The sequence below is a fragment of the Bacillus rossius genome, chromosome 15 (genome assembly GCF_032445375.1).
Source record: "Bacillus rossius redtenbacheri isolate Brsri chromosome 15, Brsri_v3, whole genome shotgun sequence".
Classification (NCBI taxonomy): domain Eukaryota; kingdom Metazoa; phylum Arthropoda; class Insecta; order Phasmatodea; family Bacillidae; genus Bacillus; species Bacillus rossius.
Window position 1 is genome coordinate 27,353,220 of NC_086342.1, and position 22,090 is coordinate 27,375,309.

General features: G+C 33.9%; 1 protein-coding gene across 2 annotated transcripts in view; it reads left to right on the plus strand.

The window, feature by feature from the left end:
- Positions 1–22,090, plus strand: part of LOC134539682 (DNA ligase 3) — a 454,246-nt gene that overhangs the window by 369,821 nt on the left and 62,335 nt on the right. For both annotated transcript variants that reach the window (XM_063381877.1, XM_063381878.1), the window contains 6 exons: positions 2,664–2,819; positions 5,480–5,611; positions 7,270–7,349; positions 17,565–17,652; positions 18,533–18,610; positions 21,176–21,299. In XM_063381877.1, the coding sequence (XP_063237947.1) occupies positions 2,664–2,819; positions 5,480–5,611; positions 7,270–7,349; positions 17,565–17,652; positions 18,533–18,610; positions 21,176–21,299 (658 nt within the window). The remainder of the gene's footprint in view (positions 1–2,663; positions 2,820–5,479; positions 5,612–7,269; positions 7,350–17,564; positions 17,653–18,532; positions 18,611–21,175; positions 21,300–22,090) is intronic.

A 22,090-nucleotide genomic window follows, 5' to 3' on the forward strand; every position in this document is an offset into this window, starting at 1 on the left:
CCCCGCGAGTTTAGCAAACTTTTTTTTAACGTTAATCCATCTATGTGCTTGGATATCACTTCCCATCGCTTGGTTGATCCAGAGAATAAAACAAATAGTCTTTGGAGAAATCAAAATAAATAAACAGGTTTAACAGAACTTTTGGCTGCATCTGCTATCACCAAATTCAAGCTGTGGCAGCCACATGGATTAAAAAATGGCCGAGTATATAGTTTTAAAATTCTGGTTTGTACACCTTTGTTCACTCCTATTATATTCGCTCCATTATCGTAGCCTTGACCTCTACAATCGTTCATGTAAAAATAAAATTCTTGAACGATCGTATCCAGAAAGAGGCCAGTGAGTCCTGCTCCCGAAGAGTCACTTACTGGCTTGTAAGCAACAAAACACTTTCGCACTTCGACTTCTTCATTAACGTCAACGAACCGGAATGTTAGTGACATTTGTTCAATATGGCTTACATCAGGAGTGCAGTCCATAATGATGGAGAAGTATTTAGCTGACTTTACCATATTCAAAATATTATTTCGAACGTCACTTCCAAGTAACCAAATTAATTCGTTTTTAATGCGTTTGCTGAAATAGTGGACATTAGTCTATTTATAACACGGTGGAGGTGCTCCATCATCACATTATCAAATTTTTCTAATAATTGCACCAAACCCAAGAAGTTGCCATTATTAGGGGTGTATAACGTTTCAGAGCTTCCTCTAAATGCCAAATTATTGCATGCCAAGAAGAACACTATCGACATCATTTTCTCGAGGGTAGAAACCCATCTCGATTTCTCATCTTCAATCTGTTTTTGTAATTGTTTGTCTATTTCCCTGAAGTTCTTCAACCTAATCGACGCTTGTATCCAACTGTCTATTGCACGTCGGTGATCTCAGGATGTTTCGTGTGTTTTCAGACACATTGATAAGCGCCTCTAGTCATCAAATCCTTTTTCCAAATTAGAGTTGGGGTTTGTTTTAAGTAAACGACAGCAAAAACAATATACTTTATCTGCATATTTAGATTACACGAGTCATCTTCTTTTAAAAATCTCCCCATTTGGCATTACTTTTTCAGAATGCGAATTTGAAAAATGAAGGCCGTCACAATTCTTTGGGTGTGATATACATATTTACAATACGTTAAAACAAACTAGTACCTACACCTTTACCGCCTTATACAAAACGCAGTTTTAGCAAAGATTAAAAAATAGTTACTACACAGGTACATCACTTCCGTACAAAAGCTACAATATCTACGCTATAAAACCCTACAAAAGCGCAGTACATCAGGCTGCAAGGAGGAACGTATTCGACAAATGCGCGTAATCATTAAATGTCGAAGACGTGTGTAATCTCGCCGTGCGGTTTCGTTCATGGATAAGTGGAAAATGTCTTGTCGCAGTGCCACAGAATACACTAGAAAGGAAATTATATATAAACAAAACTTACTTCTGTTTTCTATTTCGAAAACTTCTATAATAATCTAAATACTTAACTTTCAGCCGTTAATCACACACACATTGTACAACACAGATATACACTCGCGCGCGTTTGAACGACTTGACAATTCAATAGACAATGCTTGCCTAGCGAAACAAGTAACGGACGAAGTTTAACACCGCGCCCCACTCCCCCGTAATTGACGATTTGAAATGGGGACGAGCCAAGCAGTTCAAGTAACGGCCGAATGAAGTGCCAATGTCAACTACGGGACACAGAATGTAAATAAACTTTCGCTAGTAATGGAATCCGAATAAGCCACGTTAAAAGATCTGTCGTACACAAATTCATTAGTAATTAGAATTCATTCGAATATGGTGACGTGACACCTCGACGTCAGAGGGCGGGCACCTCAAGTCGTCCATTTTCCCGTGAGACTCGACTGATCGTCGCCGTCGTTCGTCTCACGTGTCGGTTGATTTCGGCGTCCCCACCTGGATGGCGCCCGGTGCGGTCGCACCGCTCGCACCGCCCTAGGACCGGCCCTGACTAGACAACACAACATACAAATATCCATATGAATGTTCAAATTCTAATAATTACTTAAACGAACAAACAGTTTCATGAGAGTTAAATTAACATATATAATATAGATAAAAATTTTAGATTAATTAAAAATTACAATTAAATAAAATTGAAATACTTCATGTAACTAAGGTAAGTACCATAAAGATAATTAATCTTTGGCAGTGGCGTAGCTAGGATTTGTGTATGGGGTGTTAAGAAGCATGGTGGTCCGGGGGTCCTCCCCCAGGAAAGTTAGGATTTTAAGGTGTAAAATAGTCCTATTTTTAGCAGTTTTCGGTATGTAAATTTAAATATTGTAATGGTAAAAATTTTATTATTTTTAATATGAAATTTGTTTGAGTGACGAATAAGAAATTTAATTAAAGATTTGGTGCTAGGGGGGGGGGGGAGGTTTGAACATCGAACCCCCCCCCGGTCCTGGTTACACCCCTGATCTTTGGTTGCCAAAAAAAAAAATTTTTTTTAACAAGTTTTTTTTTTCTCTCTGGTAGGTTGTAAGTGAATAACATACATATTGAAATTGTTAACAAGTCTATGTATAGTATAATTTGTGCCTGGATGAATGTATGTTTCACTGTGGTAGTAATGTGGAGAAATGGTGTGTGAGGCTGAGAGGGTTCCGGGTTCGCTGGCCGGCAGGCGGAGGCCTGCAAGTCGGTGGAGTACGCCATGAAGAAGTGTCCGAACGGCATGTACGCGGAGGTGAAGTACGACGGCGAGCGCGTACAGCTGCACAAGCAGGGCGCGGAGTACAAGTACTTCTCGCGCAGCCTCAAGCCCGTGGTCCCCCACAAGGTTGGTGGCACGGCTCCCGGCCTGCTAGGGGCCTACGATCACTCCACAAATACCTACTCTGTTTTCCTGAATTATATTGATATTCCATTCAACAGTTCAAATTTATTTTATTTTTATTTTTTGACGTGACAACGTCTAATAAATCGATGAACACCGGCGGCACGCACTAAAAAAGTGTCCCGTAAACCACTTTGTCCCGTTACGCTGTGTCCCGTCACGCTCATTGTACGCTTGCGCCGCATCTATCTCTCTTCCACTCGATTGGAACAACCATCGATTTGACTTTTTCGAGGCACATTAAACTTGAAACACTCCCATTCGTTTCCTACTTTTCCTATCATCATCCTATCCTTAACAGATTAACACAGATTGGAAGAAGTTAAATAGCAAACATGTATAAATGTTATAGTTAAATTAATCTCTTCATTAAAGTAATAAGCATATTTGAATTAATGAGTGCAAATCAAAGTAAATTTATTAATTAAATTGTAGATTTAATTTCACTCCTTCTTTGTATCCATACAAAATAGTGATAATTCAATAAAAATGATCCAGTTTTATTCATAAAAGTATGTAATCATTTCATCAATGTTTTGTTATGATGTTGTCATGTTAAACTATCGTCCGTAAACCGACTTTACAGACAACCAATTTTTTGTTACCAATACAGGCCTACACCAAATCTGACACATTCGCAGAAAATAAAAAGTAACATGTATGAAGCCAAGATGATTTAGTACTGAGAAATTCATATTCATACTGAAACATTATTCACACATTGTTTTATATTTAACACATAATCAATGCATTATGATTTAAAATTTAAAAAAAAATTCAATTTTTTGCACAATTTGTGTTGCAGTAAAATATTGTCTACCAAACATATTTTTTCAAAAAGAATTCTATTAAGATACTGCCTTATTACTGACAAATATTGAATTTCTGAATACTCTGTTTACTTATAAAATTATTTAATCGATTTTGTATCGGTTATTGAATATGTTATATAAATGTACATATCAGTAATTGGAATGTTATTGATGTTTAGATGTATCACCCATCACTACTTTCATTTGCTTATTTTTTAAATTCTCTTATAATATTTAAATTTTCTCCACTATGAATTATTATATTTTTGATGCATTAACACCTTAGTTCTCTATATATGACATTTGGTGGGAGTAATTACGTGATAATGGAACAGAATTTGATGAAAGAAAATGTGACATAAAGATGGTGGACTCACGTGTAGCAGCATAAAACTCTATATAGTCATGTTCCTAAACATTAGGGTATGTACCAAATGTATTGGTGTGCCAAATGAAAATTTATGTTATTGAAACTACCCTGGAATATATTTGGTAAACTAAAATAGTCATAGTAAAAAGTAATCCCAAATTTTAAAATACATAAGGGAACCGGCATTACAATGTTGATAATGCAAACCCCAATTTTCCTTAAAGCGTAATGGTAGAACACGTGGTTTAAACACTCAAGAAGTAATTTTTGACGTGGTTCAAACCTCGTGACTGGAAAACCTTTGTTTACTTTTTTTTAATAACTCATTACTGGATTGTATAATACCTTATTGTTATAATATTATTAAGTTCATAGCTCAGTCCAGTGGTTTGATTATTTATTCTCGGTAGGCCTATACATATACTTTATTTATACTTAATATAAAAATTAATGAATTAGGTTTATTAGGAAATGAAAGTCCATGAATTCGCTTAGGTTTTAAAAAATTTTACTTTATAATAGTCCATCTATCCTTTAATACTTTTTTATAATTTATTGTCATCTAACATGTGCGGAAACTTTATAAGTATTAACTGCTTAGTGATATTTAACAAGATGGGCAGTATTTTTATAAAATTCATCGTCGTAAATCAGGTCTAAAGCAGGGAATTAGTATTTTCTTCTGTTTTATGCTGTTAATTGGCATGATAGTGGCAAGCAAAGTTTACCATTCAGACAGTGAATTCTAGTGGCGGGTGGAGAAAGTGCATAGGTACTTGAAAAGCTAATAGTAATCACGCGGCATTGAACAGCACAACGTATTGCCATGTGGTTTTTCTAAGGCCGGGTTTATAAACTACGCAAGAAACACAATAATGCGAGTAACACATATAAGTTTATTTGCAACATGCGAACATATGAAATTGCTCTTTACCGAGGTTAGATGTTATCACTTGCAAGTAGGTACTCAAAGACTCGCTCATGTATTTATTTTTATTATTTTGTGCTTATAGAATATAAACTGTTAAGTTAAAGCTAGATTGTATTTATGAACTGAAATATTTTAAAAAAAATTTCTAAATGCTGCCGTAACTTAATCGTATTTGTGTGTTTGGTGGACTTCTGAGAACTTTTTTTTGCTACTCTCAAAGATTTGTATATATTTTTGAAAGTTAAGGAAGATGTTTAATATCAAAATTCATGCTTTTTGTCTTCTAAGCTTTACTACTTGGTATAAATTTGGTAAAAAATAAATTAAAATTAGGGTATCTACAAATTATTTTAATTTTTTATGCCAGTTTATGATTAAGTTGACTAAAATTGTACATTTAACTAAACCATTAATAAAGTTTCTTTTATTTGTGGTGTTTAATGTAAACATTTCATGCAGCTTATTTGGATAAAGTGTGTTGTAATTTCAGGTAAACCATTTCAAAGACTTCATCCCAAAAGCATTCCCTCATGCAAAGGACCTCATCCTAGACTGTGAAGTCCTTATGATTGACACACACACCGGCAAACCTCTCCCTTTCGGGACTCTAGGAGTTCATAAGGTAAGGTCAGTTTAATCTTAACATAGTGCATTCTATGTATGTTGTAAATTTGGGAGAAATCTGACCAAATAACAGATTTTTATGAATTACGTTCATGTGCTATGAAGTTACGCCACTGATTATAATTCACAGACCTATCACGTCACACAAATGTGAGACGGTATAAAGGAGAAAACATAACATTATTAACAATTTTATTATGTAATGCTCCTTACAAAATTTAAACATTATTCTTATGTTGCTTTGGTTGTAAATTTAGGAAAATTGTTAATTGTAAAGATTTATTCAGTGGTATTTTCAGAGTAGATATTATAAAATGTCAAAAGTGATTAATATGTATTTAAAATTAAATTTTGATACTGTTTAAGACAATTATTTTTTTCTCTACTTAAGATTAAAAAATAATAATTTTTTTAATAGCTAATTTAGATATAAACAAAAGATTTTAATCCTACATACCAAATAGCATTAACAATATTTTACTATAAAATTGGGATATGCGTCATCACGCTTTGAGTTTTTGCTCAAGCATATAACTCATAAATTCTATATGAATAATGAGAGGATCAAAATTCTTTACAATATGTATTAAGATTTTGTAAATTGGCAATATTGACACTTTTGATGATGGTGCAAATGGAATTCTTTGATATGACTTCAAACAAGTTTTGTAATTTTTAATTTTGTGTTACCCATTTATGTATCCAGAAGCTATCTGGAGGACATTTGTTTAAAAAGTAATGTTTTGTCTCAATTTTTTTTCAAATTTAAGTTGTTTTTAATACTCCACTCACAGTGGAGTCAGGGTTATCTCACAAAGTATATACTTTGATAGCTTGTCAGCAGCATGAAAAATAATTTATTGCCTATTTGTTTATTAGATAATTATTTATAAATTATCACATATTGTACCTAACTGTTATTATTGTGTACATATAATAATATTATGAATTAAATTACTGGAATTAATTTACATACATATAAAATCACCAGAATTAATTTACATACGAGGGGGACCCAAAAATAACCAGAATTGTAAATTTGCGTATCATGTACTGGTAGCACAAGTTTGCGACACCAGGGAGCTGTTTTGGGACCTCTCCTGAGCAAGTCTGCCGAGTGGCGTCACTAGAAAACGACGAGTGTGGTTTCTCTGTCAGTTCTGTGTGTGCGTGTGTGTCTTAAGTGCACTCGTAACATAAAAAAAAAATGGCTGATTCTCATGAAAAATGTGTGCCTGTGAAGTTATCTTTTTTTCCTCTGCAAGAACGCAGCAGAAACTTCACAGCCGCACATTTTTCGTGAGAATCGGCCTTTTTTTTTTATGTTACAGGTGCACTTAATACACGCACAACACACACAGAACTGCCAGAGAAACCACACTCGTCATTTTCTAGTGACGCCACTCGGCAGACTGGCTCAGTAGAGGTACCACAACCGCTTCCTGGAGGCAAAAACTGGTGCTACCAGTACATGATGCCCAACATTACAATTCTAGTTACTTTTAGGTCCCTCTCTTGTATTGACATATTGTTGAAATAATTATGTTTTTTACCTTTACAGAGAAATTATTATTTGGTAATGACATCTAAGAAATATTTTACATTAGTGTGCTTTTGTAGTGATAAAAAAAGCAATTTTTGGTATCTTTATTTCAGAAAACTGCTTTCAAAGATGCTAATGTGTGCTTGTTTGTCTTTGACTGTATATATTACAATGGAGAAGTTTTATTAGACAAGTAAGTACATAATTTTTTTTTCTTTATGCCAGCAGCTTGTAATTAGCGGTTACTTTTATAATTGTCTTCTTTTCAGTTCATTAATTAATGCCTGTAAATATTTGTATTATAAATGTTTAGAATTCTTATATGCACTTTCATATTATATCAAATGGAAAAATTGTTTTGGTATATAAATAGTAGAAAGTATATTTACTAACTACACTTAGTGACAAAATGTATACCGTGATAGAAGTGAAACTTTTTTGGCAATTGAAGTCTTGACTCATAAGTATATCGTAAGAGGTAAAAAGGCAGAGAGAGTGAGAAAGAGAGAAGACAATTTTCTAAACAAACATGAACTAAAGAAATTATTTATCACTTCTAAATAACTGCTCAGAATATATCAGTAATTATTGATCAATCAATCAATTAATTAACAGTAAATATTACTTACTTTTGAAATACACCATAAAGAAAAACTGTGCGTTTTGTTGTTTCTTCAAACAATTCTGGCATTTCGAACATGCCAAATCTGTGAACGAAATATGTAATTCATAACAGGTAGCACTATCCATGCAGGAAACGCAGGGACTGTCTCAACTACGCTCTCTACGCTGCTGGTTGAACAAGGAAGAACGCAAGCGCGCTGGTAGCAAATATAAAATTCAAGGCACTCACAGCTGACTGTATGGGATACCTATATCTGTTTTCTGAAACAAGTGAATTTGAACACTCTCTGTGTTATTCTTTCGTTCATCTAACTCTCTCAGTTCTAGTATTTAATTTTTTTGGTGGGGGATCAATCATGGCACAATGAGAATGAACACAGGCCATGCAGCGAGTATAGCATAGTGCTCTCTTTATATCTCTTTTGCCAATTACCTATTATGTGTCCTTTTCATGTCAGAAACGTTTCACAACAATGTTTCACAAAAATGTTGCAGTAAAATTAGTCCTTGAAATTTTACTCTCATCACGCACAAAGAAGTTTCACTTCAAAAATACAGGATGTTTTACTTCTGAATTGCTGAAAGGGATTTGTTTTAACTGTAGTACACAAAAATTACTTTGGCAAAATAATTAAATTCTATGATGTGAGAAAGGTTAATAAGGGAAAGGAAAACTTCCGATTTACATTATGATGGGTATTTTTTTCATTTTAATCTGTAAGTATTCATAATTGCATATTAATAATTAATTATAAGGAGCTTTGCATATTGGAAATTGATGCAGTTCTATTAAGCCTCCAGTGAATTAAATACTTATACATAGTTCAAATGGTGAAGTTAGTTTGCATAAAATTAAATGTATAAGTGTTTTTATACTAATTTTTTTTTGTTTCTGGTATTTAACGTTAAGGGGCCTCCCTAGTAAAAATGTTTAGCGCGTGGGGCCACTGGCCACGTGCTACAGCCAGTAGTTGGGCGGGGCGATATACCTGAGCCTGTCGCCTGCGCCGGGGTGGAGGGGGTGAGGGCGTTTCAGCGAGGGGGGCGGAATAATGGGAGTGTTGTCATTGTGTGGAGTCCATTTGCTACTTATACCTGCGTTTTCTGCGAACAAGATCGTGGCAAGAAAGGTGACTGTTTTTCCCTTTCGCTACATTCAACCAAAATATAATGTTCTCGTATTGCCTTGCTTGCTTCCTGACAGTGTTTATTAACTTGAAACATTAAATTAGTGTTGCGATCCAGTCCATATCCATGAAATGCAAACAATCGTCAATTCTGTTTAAAACATTTATTTTTATTTTTTAATTACGTTCTACATAATTAAGAGATTTACATACATTACAAAAAATTCTGTCACCAAAAATTGATGCGTTAGCTTGTGTTTTCAGGAAAAAAATTGTAAAAATTATTATAATTAAAAAAATTTTCAACATTATACTTTAGAACTGGCATTTGTGTGATGAATGGTTTTGCACGAACATTATGCTTTCATTCATAAAAGTCTTCCGCACCGCGACGAGAAATCACGTCCTACTAATAGATTGAGTAATAAAACTGGGAATAAAATGATGAAAATAATATTAAATATTTTTACTCTTAGACACAAATCAACTTTTGAAATCGCAATAAGGACAAACAAATTTTTAACTTACTTCCTGAAGAAAAAGTGCATGTCAAACTCACTTTAAAATTCTGTAGAGAGAAAAAAAAGGAACAAACAAGTGTTCCCACCAACGACACATCGTCAATTTTTGTATTCTAGGGTTCACGTCGTATTTAGTTACACTAAATATTACAGCATATTATTACTTTCTGGCACTTATTACATGTTTAGCATTTTATTTTTTAAATATTTTTTTAATGACTTTAACGTTGCATAATATGATGAATAAATATACACGAATGAACTGGAATCCCGTTCCTAGTCACATACAGACTGTTTACGAGCAGTGTAAATTTCTTAGCTGTTATGCAACAGCGGCCTACAGGTGGATTCAGACTGCAGGCTTAGTCAGTCACGCTGAATCCACCTGAGTTCAGATTTTATCGAAGACAAGTGCGGGTGGTATGGAAGAACTCAGTGTGCACTGACTGTTGTGCTCAAGGTGTCAGTGAAATGTATAGCTGGATTCACGGGCGAAAATCTGTAGGATTCCCATGAGGCCCGCGGGATAACGTGAAGATTTTGCAAATGCAAGCGGACCCCCTCCGATGGGCTTTTTTATTTCAGGGAGGTTCGGGCCACCCTGAGATTCTCCCCTCCTCCCGGAATGTACACATGCAGCTGGAATTAATTTTTAGCCAAGTACGTCATTTGGTGCTGTATTTAGGCTGTCAAAGAAGATACGAAATATGGCTGCTTTGATAATTGACGATAACTCCTTTTTATTGTGAAATAGTACCCATCTACAACGAAATCCCTAAATATATCACCACTACTGTTGGGGATTTTCTATACAAACTATCAAAATAATTTTGGTTTCGTCACTGTCACTAGCTGTTATTGTATCATACGAAAACATGTATGTTTTGTGTATTAATTTACGGTATTCATCTCTGTCAAAAAAAATATTTTTCGATTATAAAGTGTAAGACAGGTAGAATATAAGGCTAATTTTAAAATAAAAATTGAATAAAGTATTTTTTGCTTGCAGTAGTTCAAATTTTTGAATTAATTTATTTGTTTGTTAAAAAAAACCTTCTAAAATCAAAGAAATTACCTACTTCCTAAATAGATATATAGCGCTTAAAGAGTTCACACACTTTTATAAATATTTAAACGCCAACATTTCCAATGTAGGTTTCACATAATGATAAAATCTTATCTATTTTCATGGTTACGCCTAATGGAAATAATACACAACAATTCTTAATATATGTTTTTTATGCTTTTAATAACTACTCTACACATGAGCAAATTTCAATATACATAAAACTAAGGAACTCTGCATTACATTTTAAATCTGTGTACGACACTAAAATAAATTGAAGCATAAAATAACATTTTTATTTTTTAATTAATAAGTATTTCATCAACGTGAGCTATGCTTTCATCTCAATGAAGCCACGCTACATAGAGGAAGTGCACATGTATTCAGTCATAACAACAGACCCTCCGGATCACAGAGTAAACGAATGAATGGAATTCATAGCATTACCAGGGTTTTAAGACATATTTTTGCTTCTACTCAATCGCAACATCTCACTTAGCATGTATAATGATGGTTTCAGTAAACATAACATAAAACATATTCGCCTCATGTACAGTAGAGGAAACTAAAATGTTTGGAAAACTGTAAACTAATTGTATTGTCATTTCTGTAGTCGCTCGAAGCGGCAAACTATGTATTATTGTTCAATAAAACGAAATATTAAAACAAACAAACAATAACATTATGTTCAGACAATTATTTACGTGAAGTGAATGTAATAAAATACACAAGACAGTTTCTTAAAAATACACACACCATTACCAAAACACAATCCCATAAAAATCATATAATATTCCATGTTGACTTAAAATTATTATATATTATTCACCATGATAATTTCTTGCGGGTAGCCAGCAGCAAAGGGGCACAATTTTTATTAATTTAATTAACTTTGACCAAACTTGTAGAACCTGGCATGAGCAAAGTAAGCTAATTCACAATTTTATTTTGCGTCACAATATTAAACATCAACTAGTAATGAATTAAGAGTTTGCTTCGCTTGGTAGAACATCGAATATAGTCATCTCCAGGTATTAAACTGAATTTTGAAAGAGGGACTCAAGTTTCTGAACAAGTTGTTGACTTTCCTGATGATCCATCGACAGTTCGTAAACGGTCTCATCGTCGGGATGTCGAGCTTGGGACCTTTTTCCTCACCATAGACCCGTGGTCTGTTCTACCATTCGCACAGCTATCCCAACCTATACAAATAGCCGAGTGCTACTACTCCCGTTGCTTCTATCATGGAGCTCGCCCGCAGTCGTACTTCCCTATCCAGCCTGCGTAATACACGCGTCCTACCTGCTAGCCGCCAAGAACGCGTCCATTTGTGAAAAAGCCTCACCCGCTAACAAATACTAACTCATTAATTATAATATGCAAAACATAAAAACATTACATATGCGATAAAACAAAATTTGCTGCTGTCATAAGCAGAAGAAAAAGAATCAAGTTGAAATACCTATAACATAGACAGATAAATCTAAAATAGAGTTATCGATAGTAATGTTTTAATAAACAGAATAATGTATGTCATATTACACTAAATACGTGTTATTACTGACAACCGAATTTACAAATAATATAAATTACTTTTTTTTTTTTTTTCAACCATAACCGCATAGACGAAACAATACTTTTGATAAAAAAATTTGTATAACTATGCGACTGGACTAAAAGTACATTGTACGTAATAAGTATTTGCTTATAGGAATTAATGCTGCAGAATATACGAATAGATTCAAATGCATAGAATTTAATATATTGTCGAATTTATTTGGCAATATGCATGTTCAAAAGATTGAATTTGAAATGAATTATCTGTTTTTAACTACAAATATAATTTTATCATATCTCACTTTCATTCAAACTTCAGAGTGTCATTTTCAACAACAAAATAGCCACAACTTCACTTAAAAATATTTAACTTGATACTTATATTGTATAACTTTTGATGAAATTAAATGTTAAGAGTTTCATTTAAGTTCGATATAACATAAATATAACGTTCAAAATAAATAACAAACATTTTGTCTAGTTAGGAGTTCCGCGTCATGCAAATAAAGGAAAGTTAAACTTTTCAGTATACGGCTGCAATAATTATAGAGGAAAATGCTATTTATTCATTACTTTTAATTCCCGTTTGAAGAAGAATAAATCGAAAAGTGCTATACCGAAAGTATGAAGTTGAAGTTCAATATTGCTTGTCAAGTAAGTTCAAGATCAAAATAAAAAAGAAGAAAATTTGTTTTCTTGAATCTACTTTTTTCAGAAAAGTATACATACATACAATATTTTTTAAAACTAAAATAAACATTTTTAGTGCTTGAGTATAAATTTACTGAAATATTTTTTTAGATAATTAATTTTTTCATGCGAAGAAATATTTAATTGTTTAAATCACGAGAACATAATTTATTACGTTTATGTATTCTAAAAGCTTATGTTAAAGATCGACTATATGCTATTTAATTTGCCCAATAATTTTACTGCAATAGGAGAGCATTGCAAATACACAATTTAACTAATAGGTATTATCACAATAAGTTATGTTCATAAACTATATTAAAGGGAAACAAATATTTATCATTTAATGATATGCAACTTTTTTCCTTTGAGGTAAAAATTGAGGTATATTTAATGTAATAAGTAAATCCTCTCATAAAATTTACCGAAACTAATATTCTTCATTGTCCTTCATATTATGATGACAAACAGTTTAAATCAACTGAAACATGAAATAAAATAGTAAGGTTAACCATGAGGTGTGGAAGAAATTAGAGATTGCTTTGTAAAAAGTGTTAAAAATTTCTCATGAAATATTGTGATTAATATGTTCGTACATAATGTAAAAATAATTCAATACATGAAATTCAACACATAGGTACTTTGTATTGCAAGTTATTAAACATACCTATATTTTAAAAACACATGTGCGTATCTAAGTCGAATTGTTATGTAATACATGATGAGCAATAACATTACCAACACAACTTCCCTTCCAAATAACTTTCACCCAAAGATAAGGCCGCGGACAAATTATACACACTGGTCGCACGAGGAGCTGAAATAAGTCTTATAAGAAAGCCGGCCAGAGTAATTCTTTTCAAGCCAAAGCTGAAAGTAATGGATGTTGTTTGTCTAAAGCAGGTAGTGAAATGACATACAATTTTACAGAATAGCCATATAAGATCTTTGACCCTTCTTATCCCGTCAGTGGACTGTACGCGAAGAACCAACTGCATCATGGCCCGCCGCCAGTTATATACTTACGTATGAATACACTTGTAAACGATGGTTTGTATACTTATGTATGTTGCCGACATCGATAGGTATTCTTTGGCAGCTCGATGTGGATTCATTCGAATACGTTTGCGTTAAACACGATATATTTTTACATAAGAGTGACATCGCGCACTAAAAAAAGTTGCAGGTCTGTAACGCAACAGTGATACAAATATTACATAGTTCGAACATTTTCTGGAGCAAGACATTCACTTTGGGTAATGCTAAGCTACTTGATAGGTACACTTTACCCGCTTTAAAATTATAACTTAAAAAAAAGTGTACATGGAAGGAGACTCAGCCATATGTTTATTGCTGTTGTATTTGTCATAAACCTACTAAGTTCAATACGGCCTGTAAGTAGTACCCATGTTTTTTTACGACTTGTGTACAAGCTGTGGTTGTAAAGCGAATTTATATTCTTAGTTAACTAACTTCTATCATAACAAATCAAGGAAAAAAGCATGAAAGATAATGGATTTTTTTTTCAACAACAAATAATTTATGGTTTAACTGCTTTGTGTACTATATAAAAACATAACAAGCTTTCAAAATTTTACAATTTTTTTTATTATCCATTATATCGTTATGTTTTGTTTTAACTCATAAATATTTAAGTTGATTGCCAACGTCACGAGTGTACAGTAATTTATTTCACACCGCTCCGGGTTGCAGGTAAAGAAACAGGCGTGAAATTTGATCAGAAACGCGTTCTATTTATTCAGGCCCTTTAATTGGGCGTATCGGACCATGTGCCAAATATGTAACAATTATAAGTAGGTGAAGTATTAAACAAAAAGAACTTGAATGCAAAATAATGCATCTAACAAAAATAATTTGCAAGTTTCTTTCGTGGATGTTGTAATGTATGGGCAATATTTACTTAATTTTGGTTTTTGGATAAATTAATTGTGGTTAGTAAAATTTTAATAATTTTGTATAATTCCTGTAAAAAATTTATTTCCTGCCCTTATTAATTAATCGAGCTGTAGAAATAAGTTTATCTGAAAATTTACGTAATCTTCATTAAACATTGCCACTATTTATACTTTTTAACTTCAAAATGGTTTTTGAATTTTGTAATTAATAACGTACCATCCATAATTACATATGTGAGCGATCGGTCATTGACCTCATCTTCAATACTCCTCGTGACTCCTGCGCCAGAAGGAACATATATATACTTCTGACTAGCTTATTTAATATAGATCTTCCCTAGTTTTTATTTTTTATTTATCATTCCATGAACATTTTTAAAACAGAGAAGACCATCAGATATCTATCTAACCAAAAAGCATAGAAAAATGACATTTAGTTTTCAAAATATGATTTTTCTTTTAGTTTAAGATACATTTTATATAAACCTACATTTTTAAGTATGAAAACTTTTGTAAATAGTTAACCATTTGGTTAATACCAGTATAAATTTTTCTTCAGCGTTGTAAGATGTGTAAAATCATTTTGGAAAACTAAAATAATTAAAAAAAATATTGAGTAATATAATAATTGTTTTTTGAATATTTATTAAAAATAGAAGGAAAACACTGAAGTGTATTTTCATGTTAAAAGTTAAATATAAATTTTGTCAAATTAGCTAGCGAGACTGTAAAGCCACCAATATATAGTTGGTACGACAACTTTCAATGTGTTGATTGATCAGTTTCAATACTTTATTTCGTAATCTACATGATCTAGTATTGTAAGCTTTAGGATATTAGTAGTTTTAAAAAAAGCAATGTTTTAGAGATACACGAATATACACACAGAGTAAGTCGAGCACATGGTACTGTGGCGAGGCACACTAAAAGCAATTCTGAGAATTTCTTTCGGTCACGGGATTATCTTACCATTGCGGTTGTGGGTTGTCTCCCTCTCACGCACGCACACACAGGTAGCCTGCCTCCCCTCCCGATACCTGAGCTGTGGGCTGCGAGCTGGCTTCGCCGAGCGGCAGCAGGAGACGGTGGAAAACTTTCAGGATTTGCAGAAATTGCGGAAAAGAAATCTCGGAATTTAAAGCGATGACTGTATGTTTTAAATACATGAATTTCTTCAGAAAAAAATTATCTTTTTGGCTAAACTTGTACTTTTTTTCTGTCATTATCCTAAGCAGTATAAAATGGCCCCAAAGTTGGACAAGTTGGTAATTTTTTATTTCATATTTTGATAGAAAAAAACAAAAATGTAAACGTATACAGACAATTCGTGTAGTATCTTCTCGTGGGTGAAAAATTTTCAGATTCGTAGTGTCTATCAATAAAGTCCCATCATTATTTAAAAAACATAGTGTTCCGCTAACTTCTGAAGCTACTAGGGAGGCCCCTTAATAGTAAGGGTCACGCCTATACTTGTAATTTTGTACTACTATCAACGTAAAGTCAAGTGAAGTGTCATGTGAACAATGATTGCATGAATGTAAAGTTCAATTGCGACTGTATAAATAGTTCATAGTGTATAACATAATACAAGTGAGTGAATTTTAACTATAAGGTGAACTTCGGTGACTAATGTGAATAGGACTAGAAATAGACAGATTGATCTAATTGATCTAATGTTCAACAAACTCTGGTAATTAATACTTATTTTAATTGTTTAACATAATATCCATTATTAGAAAGTTGTAATATAACTTTTATGCTAGCTAATGTATGTATTGTACATATATTAGAAATAGTGTATTTAATCATATACATGTATTTCATAAAAATTGTAACCATGTTGACAAGCCCTATATTCAGAGAGCCACTGCTCATCAACTGAATCTATTGGGTGCTAAGAAAATAAATAAAATAAATAAATCAACCAGGGTCCCCTCTCTCTCCATAGCAGTCAGCCGTGAGAGACGCAACAACTCCTCTGGTTTTATTTTTCTTTTTAACCTTATTTTAAGCAGACTTTAATTTTTGATATGTAACATCTTGGCTCTCGGTATACGGCATTTGGTAGGAGTAATTTTTGAGTGCGATGGAAGTCGAGGAACGTAAATGTGTATCAGCCACGGTGCTGCCATCTGTGGCGGATGATGCGAACCATAGATCACAAAGACAAATGTAAAGTTTATAGTATAAATTTTGTAATGAATTATAACAAGATGGGCAGTGTTATAATAAAATTCATTGCCGAAAATCAGGTCCGAAGTCGGGGTTTTGTATTTTTTCAAGTTTTTTTTTTCGCTTCTATCGGAGCCATTTCATCATATAGTTTAAAATTTCGGCCTGAAAATCGAATGACATAAAAGAAGATGTAGCTGCTCCGGCAATGAATTCTAGCGGCGGGTGCGGAAAGTTTGTGATTCACATCCAGAAATGTAGTTGTAAACAGAATTTGCATATATGTTTATCACGCGTGGCATTATTATAACGAATGCTACATTGGATTTTGTTCCACAGTTTCGTATTGAAAATGTATTTGCAACATGAGAAAACATTAATTTACTCGTTACCGAGGTTAGATGTTACACATCACTGGCGATTACTGAAAAGACTTGCTCACATGATTTTTTTTTTTTCTTCACCATATCAAGTAAAACGTGACATAGTTCATTGCAATGCAGCTTACTAAGCTGACTACATGAGCTGTAAATTTGTGTAATACTATTTTTTGCATTTTATAACTGGTAATCACATCAGAGTGGTGTGTGTAGGGAACAGAAGATTAGAAAGAAGGGTTTGGTGATCAAAATCTGACAGTGCTTACAATAGATTTTTTTTACTCTTTCAATTTTTCATTGCTGTATTATCCTTGAAATAAAAGGAAAATCTGTTCAGTCAAGTGTTGTGTTGCAGGCCTATAAAAGAGAGAAGGAAGATACTTCTGGACAATATGATTGAGATACCCAACCATGTCCTTTTTTCTGAAGTAGAAGAAGTACACGTGAGTAGATATTCGACTTACACTGTATAAATCAAATATTAGTTGACTAAACAGCATTTACTGACAGTCCTCTTTGGTGTTGATTTATAGGTGATATACATCTTTATTTTTTTTTGGACTTAAAAGTCACTGATATTTAAAGTACTTTTTTCTTGTAGCACATATTTGGCAGTAAAAAAATAAAATTAATCTGTTTAATTTCCCTTTTAATCTTCATGAAATAAAAAATTTAGTTTGGAAAATTTTTAAATATTCATCTGGTAATTTAGGCATACATTAGGGTTTCGGTTTTTACAACATTGGTGTAGTCCACTGTTGGACGAAAAAAAACAGGTCAGCATCATATGCAGTAAAAACCCATATTCACTTTTTTTTTAAATCCTAGGAGAAAAATGTAAAATAAAAGTCAGTGTAGTAGAAGAGTAATGTTTATTTACAGATAAAAATAAAATGTTACTTATGTGAACAATTGTGATACTGAAAAGTTAGAAATAAGAATTTTTTTTAAAGCAGGATATGTTGTAGTTTAAAATTAGTGAATCTTCCAACAATGTGTGCTTCTAATGAAGTCCTTGGCTGTTGGATTTTGCAGTGTTCATAATGCTGAACTGTCCTGTTGTAGGAATTTGAAAAAGTAGTTAATTTTTTTTCAAAAGCAACACAGCAATATTAAAATCTTGTTGTGATGGCTTCGTCAGTAGTAGCAGCTAAACCATACCAAAGTTTGTGTACAGAATTAAGAGACTGATTTCTCTGTTTTATGATTTATTAAAATTGTTGGTCTAAGTAGTTTGCATAAAAGCTGTTAGAGAATTTAGGATAGTAAAAAAAATCAAAATGCATTCTCTATTAATGTTAACATTGGTATTGTGTGTTTCAGGAACCAAAGGATCTGGAGTCTTTGATAACAAAGGTTTTGAAACAAGGACTGGAAGGTTTAGTCCTGAAAGATTTAATGGTAATTTTGGTTCAGTTACCTTCAATAAGTAGAGACAAGATTTTATTGTTTTATTTTTAGGCCAATTTGGTTTTCAAAAAATAAGATTTTGGTGTTAATGGTTTTATTTTTATGAACTCTGTTTATTCATAAAAATAGGACAATATTCAACAAATGCACTTACTTGTTCAATGATACTTACTTCACAAAAACAGTTGTCATTTTGACTGATGCACTTTTACAGTATAATTATTTGTAAGAAGCATGTATAACTTCTGGGAAGAATATAAATTAATCGTCAAGTATATGTGCGTTCGAAAAATGTACAAGTGGTGTATTGTAAACATTTGTTACTAATAACAGTTGCAGTTGCATAAAGATGTTATTTTATTTGCAAAAAAAATTGCTACAACTAGTTTTCTCCCTCTTAAAATACTAAAATAAAATTCCAACGGCAATAGAATAAACTTATGGCGGACAAGGACACCCCGTAACTTGATCTAGCTCAGTGGTTCCCAAACTTTTTCAGCTGGCGAGCCACCTTTCCTTATAGGAATACCTCCACGGTCTATCAGTCCATGGTGGAGTAAAAAACCTTATTTGTATCGTATCCCTTCCTTATGTATATATAATTTACCATCAAATATTGCACATATATATATGTATATATGTGTGTGTATATATATTGTTATGATCACGCTTGGTTGCAGTGCTTGGCGTCGCCGCGCTCGTTCGACCTGTCAGCGCCCCCTTCCACCCGCATCCTCTCCCTGGTATCTCATTTCATACTATCTCGCGACATCCTGACCTTCGCAACGCGCACCTGCCTCAGATCGAGTTACTTAAAAGAGGCCGCACTGCGGCATAAAAGGACTCAGACATGTTTATCGGCGCATTTTGTGGGAACCCGATGCTTGTTGCGTTTATCGGCGTTCTTTGAGCAGCCGCTGCGTCCTTCGACAGGACTCACGACGCGTTTCTGGGCATTTCGAAGGTGAAGGTCGCGCGATATCTCGGAGACATGCAGGATTGTTCTGGACGGGAACTATATAAGGAGGCGGGGCCGACCTTCGAGTCAGAGACTGAGTTGAGTTCGGAGTGTTCAGGCGGGAGCTCTCCCACGACGGAGTTTCCGGGCGATAGTGCCGCCGGTGCGGCAGAGTGGCAAAGTCCTTGGAAGAAGGTTCCAGGGCAGGGAGTGAGTGAGTTCAGTGAAGTCTGGAGTTTTCCCGCGGCGGAGTTTCCGGGCGATAGAGTCGCGGGCGCGGCGGAGTCCCGAGCGAAGTTGCGAGCGAGGAGTCGAGCGGAACCTCGGCGAAGGGGAAGTGCGTCGGCGGCGGCGGAGTGTGGCGATGGAGTCCCACGGCGGAGACCCACGAAGGGTGCTGCAGCGAGAGTTGCGCCAGAGGTGCGGCCCAGCGAGGTGTGTGGAACGAGTGACTGGGGAATAGACCTTTTTTTAAGTGTAATTAATTATTTGGCAATTTTATAAGATTATAAGATAAGAAATGGCAATAAATAAAACTGTGTAGTGCAATGAAATCTTTAATTGGGCTATCCTTTACGAACCCCCACGGTAAATCGTAACTATATGTATATATGTATATATGTATATGTATGTGTGCTTTTTTTAAGATACCGATTGATTATTGATAAACAATTTGTGTTCTGATTTGAAAATGGTTGACAAAATATACCTACGCACTTTGTAGCAAAACAGTTATTTATTTAACAATAGATGCGTGTATTTGCACACAATTCGATTTGTTTCAATTTTTTCTTTTACGATGGTTTATTCGATGGTTTCTGATAGTTTTATGATCTAGTCGCGATCCACCGTTTGGGAACCGCTGGTCTACAAGGTAATGTCATAGTGAAATTCGAAATGTCTGGTTGCAAACGTAAATGATTAATTAAAACAGTCAGCCGCCTGGAGCAGGCCTTGACAACACAAAGAAAAAGTTTAAGTGATAATTAAAATGACGGACGTTAGTTGATCAGATGCTGCAAAACAGTGAAGTCCTCGAGATGCGGCGACACATCCAGCTCCGAGTGATGAACGAAAGCAACTGGGCTGCGGTCTGGATGTCAAGGCGACCGGAAGCCTCTGCATTACCATTAGGAGACAGTTACTTTATGTGAGGGAACTAGTGACAGAACAAAACCCTCCAAGCTCTCTTAATAAAGGATTACAACTAATTATGAAGCGCAACAAACATTCACATATATTAATAATAAATCGTTGAAGTTCAAAAATAAACTGCCGCATAAGGGTGCATTCCGAAGTTGGCGCATGGTGCTGCTCTGTCCTTACATGCCACCTGCAAACATAGTTACGCTTGCGGGACTGGACAGTGGTACAAGAAATACCACTTATTGCTGTATATAGAAATAGGGGTACACAACACAGGCTCTAGGCACGTCTTTTCATTTTTGAGTTTTTTTTATGAAAAAAAAAAGTGTTAACCAGCAATGGTGTATGTCCAAAAAAAATCCTGATTCAAACAGATTATTAGTTTTATTTTTTATTTGGGTTTTTCATAAGAGATACCTTTGTCTGTATGCACTTTTTGACATTTGTTTCAGAGCACGTATGAACCTGGCAAGAGACACTGGCTGAAGGTGAAGAAGGACTATCTGTTCGGGGGAGCGATGGCGGACTCTGCCGACCTGGTGGTGCTCGGAGCGTGGTTCGGAACTGGTCACAAAGGTACTCCTAACAAATTTAGCTGTGCGTTTGAAAATGTAATTAGTTTTTTTTTAATCATTGTTATTTAAATGACCATTTTTCTTAGTGGTATAATTTATTAGCCAAGAAAATTGTGTTACAGTAAACATGGTTTCGTACATAATAACCACTAGTTGGTTCTCTTTTATTTTACGAACTCTGCACTACGTTTTTTTTTTAATTCGTCAAACTAAAGTTATCATTTCGAAAGTGACATGTATTGTGTAGTTTGTTAATTTATTAATATTTTAGTGCATTTATATTAAAACAAATCTATAACTTCTAATGCATGTACCCAAATATTTGCGAAATTATTTTTAATTTTTCTTTTGTTTTCACTTTTTGCAGTTATTCAGTCTTTTTTGACCAAGAAAATATTAAAAGAACAAAGGAATACTGCAGCCTTTAATAAGTTTCATTTAGACAATAATTTTCTGGAAAGTGTCAACACTGTGTACTATGATTCATCAAAAGTAGTGAAATGAAAATATGCACATTATTAAGGCTGCATAAATGTTATAAACAAAGTTAGTTACAACTTTATTGACGAGTCTTGTTTATAATTTTTATCTTCTTTTAATGGCTCGTGCCGTTTGAAATCTCAAAATAAAGGGCGTAGGTCTGTTAGTTTCTATTAATGAATGGTTTTCTAGATTTTACTTTTAAGCCTCATTAAGAAGCCAAGAAGTGTTCTTTACCATGTCTGTGCTCAATAAGCGAAAGTAAAGGTAGAGTTTTGAGTTTTAACATGGTTAAGCTGATAGACTTAATTT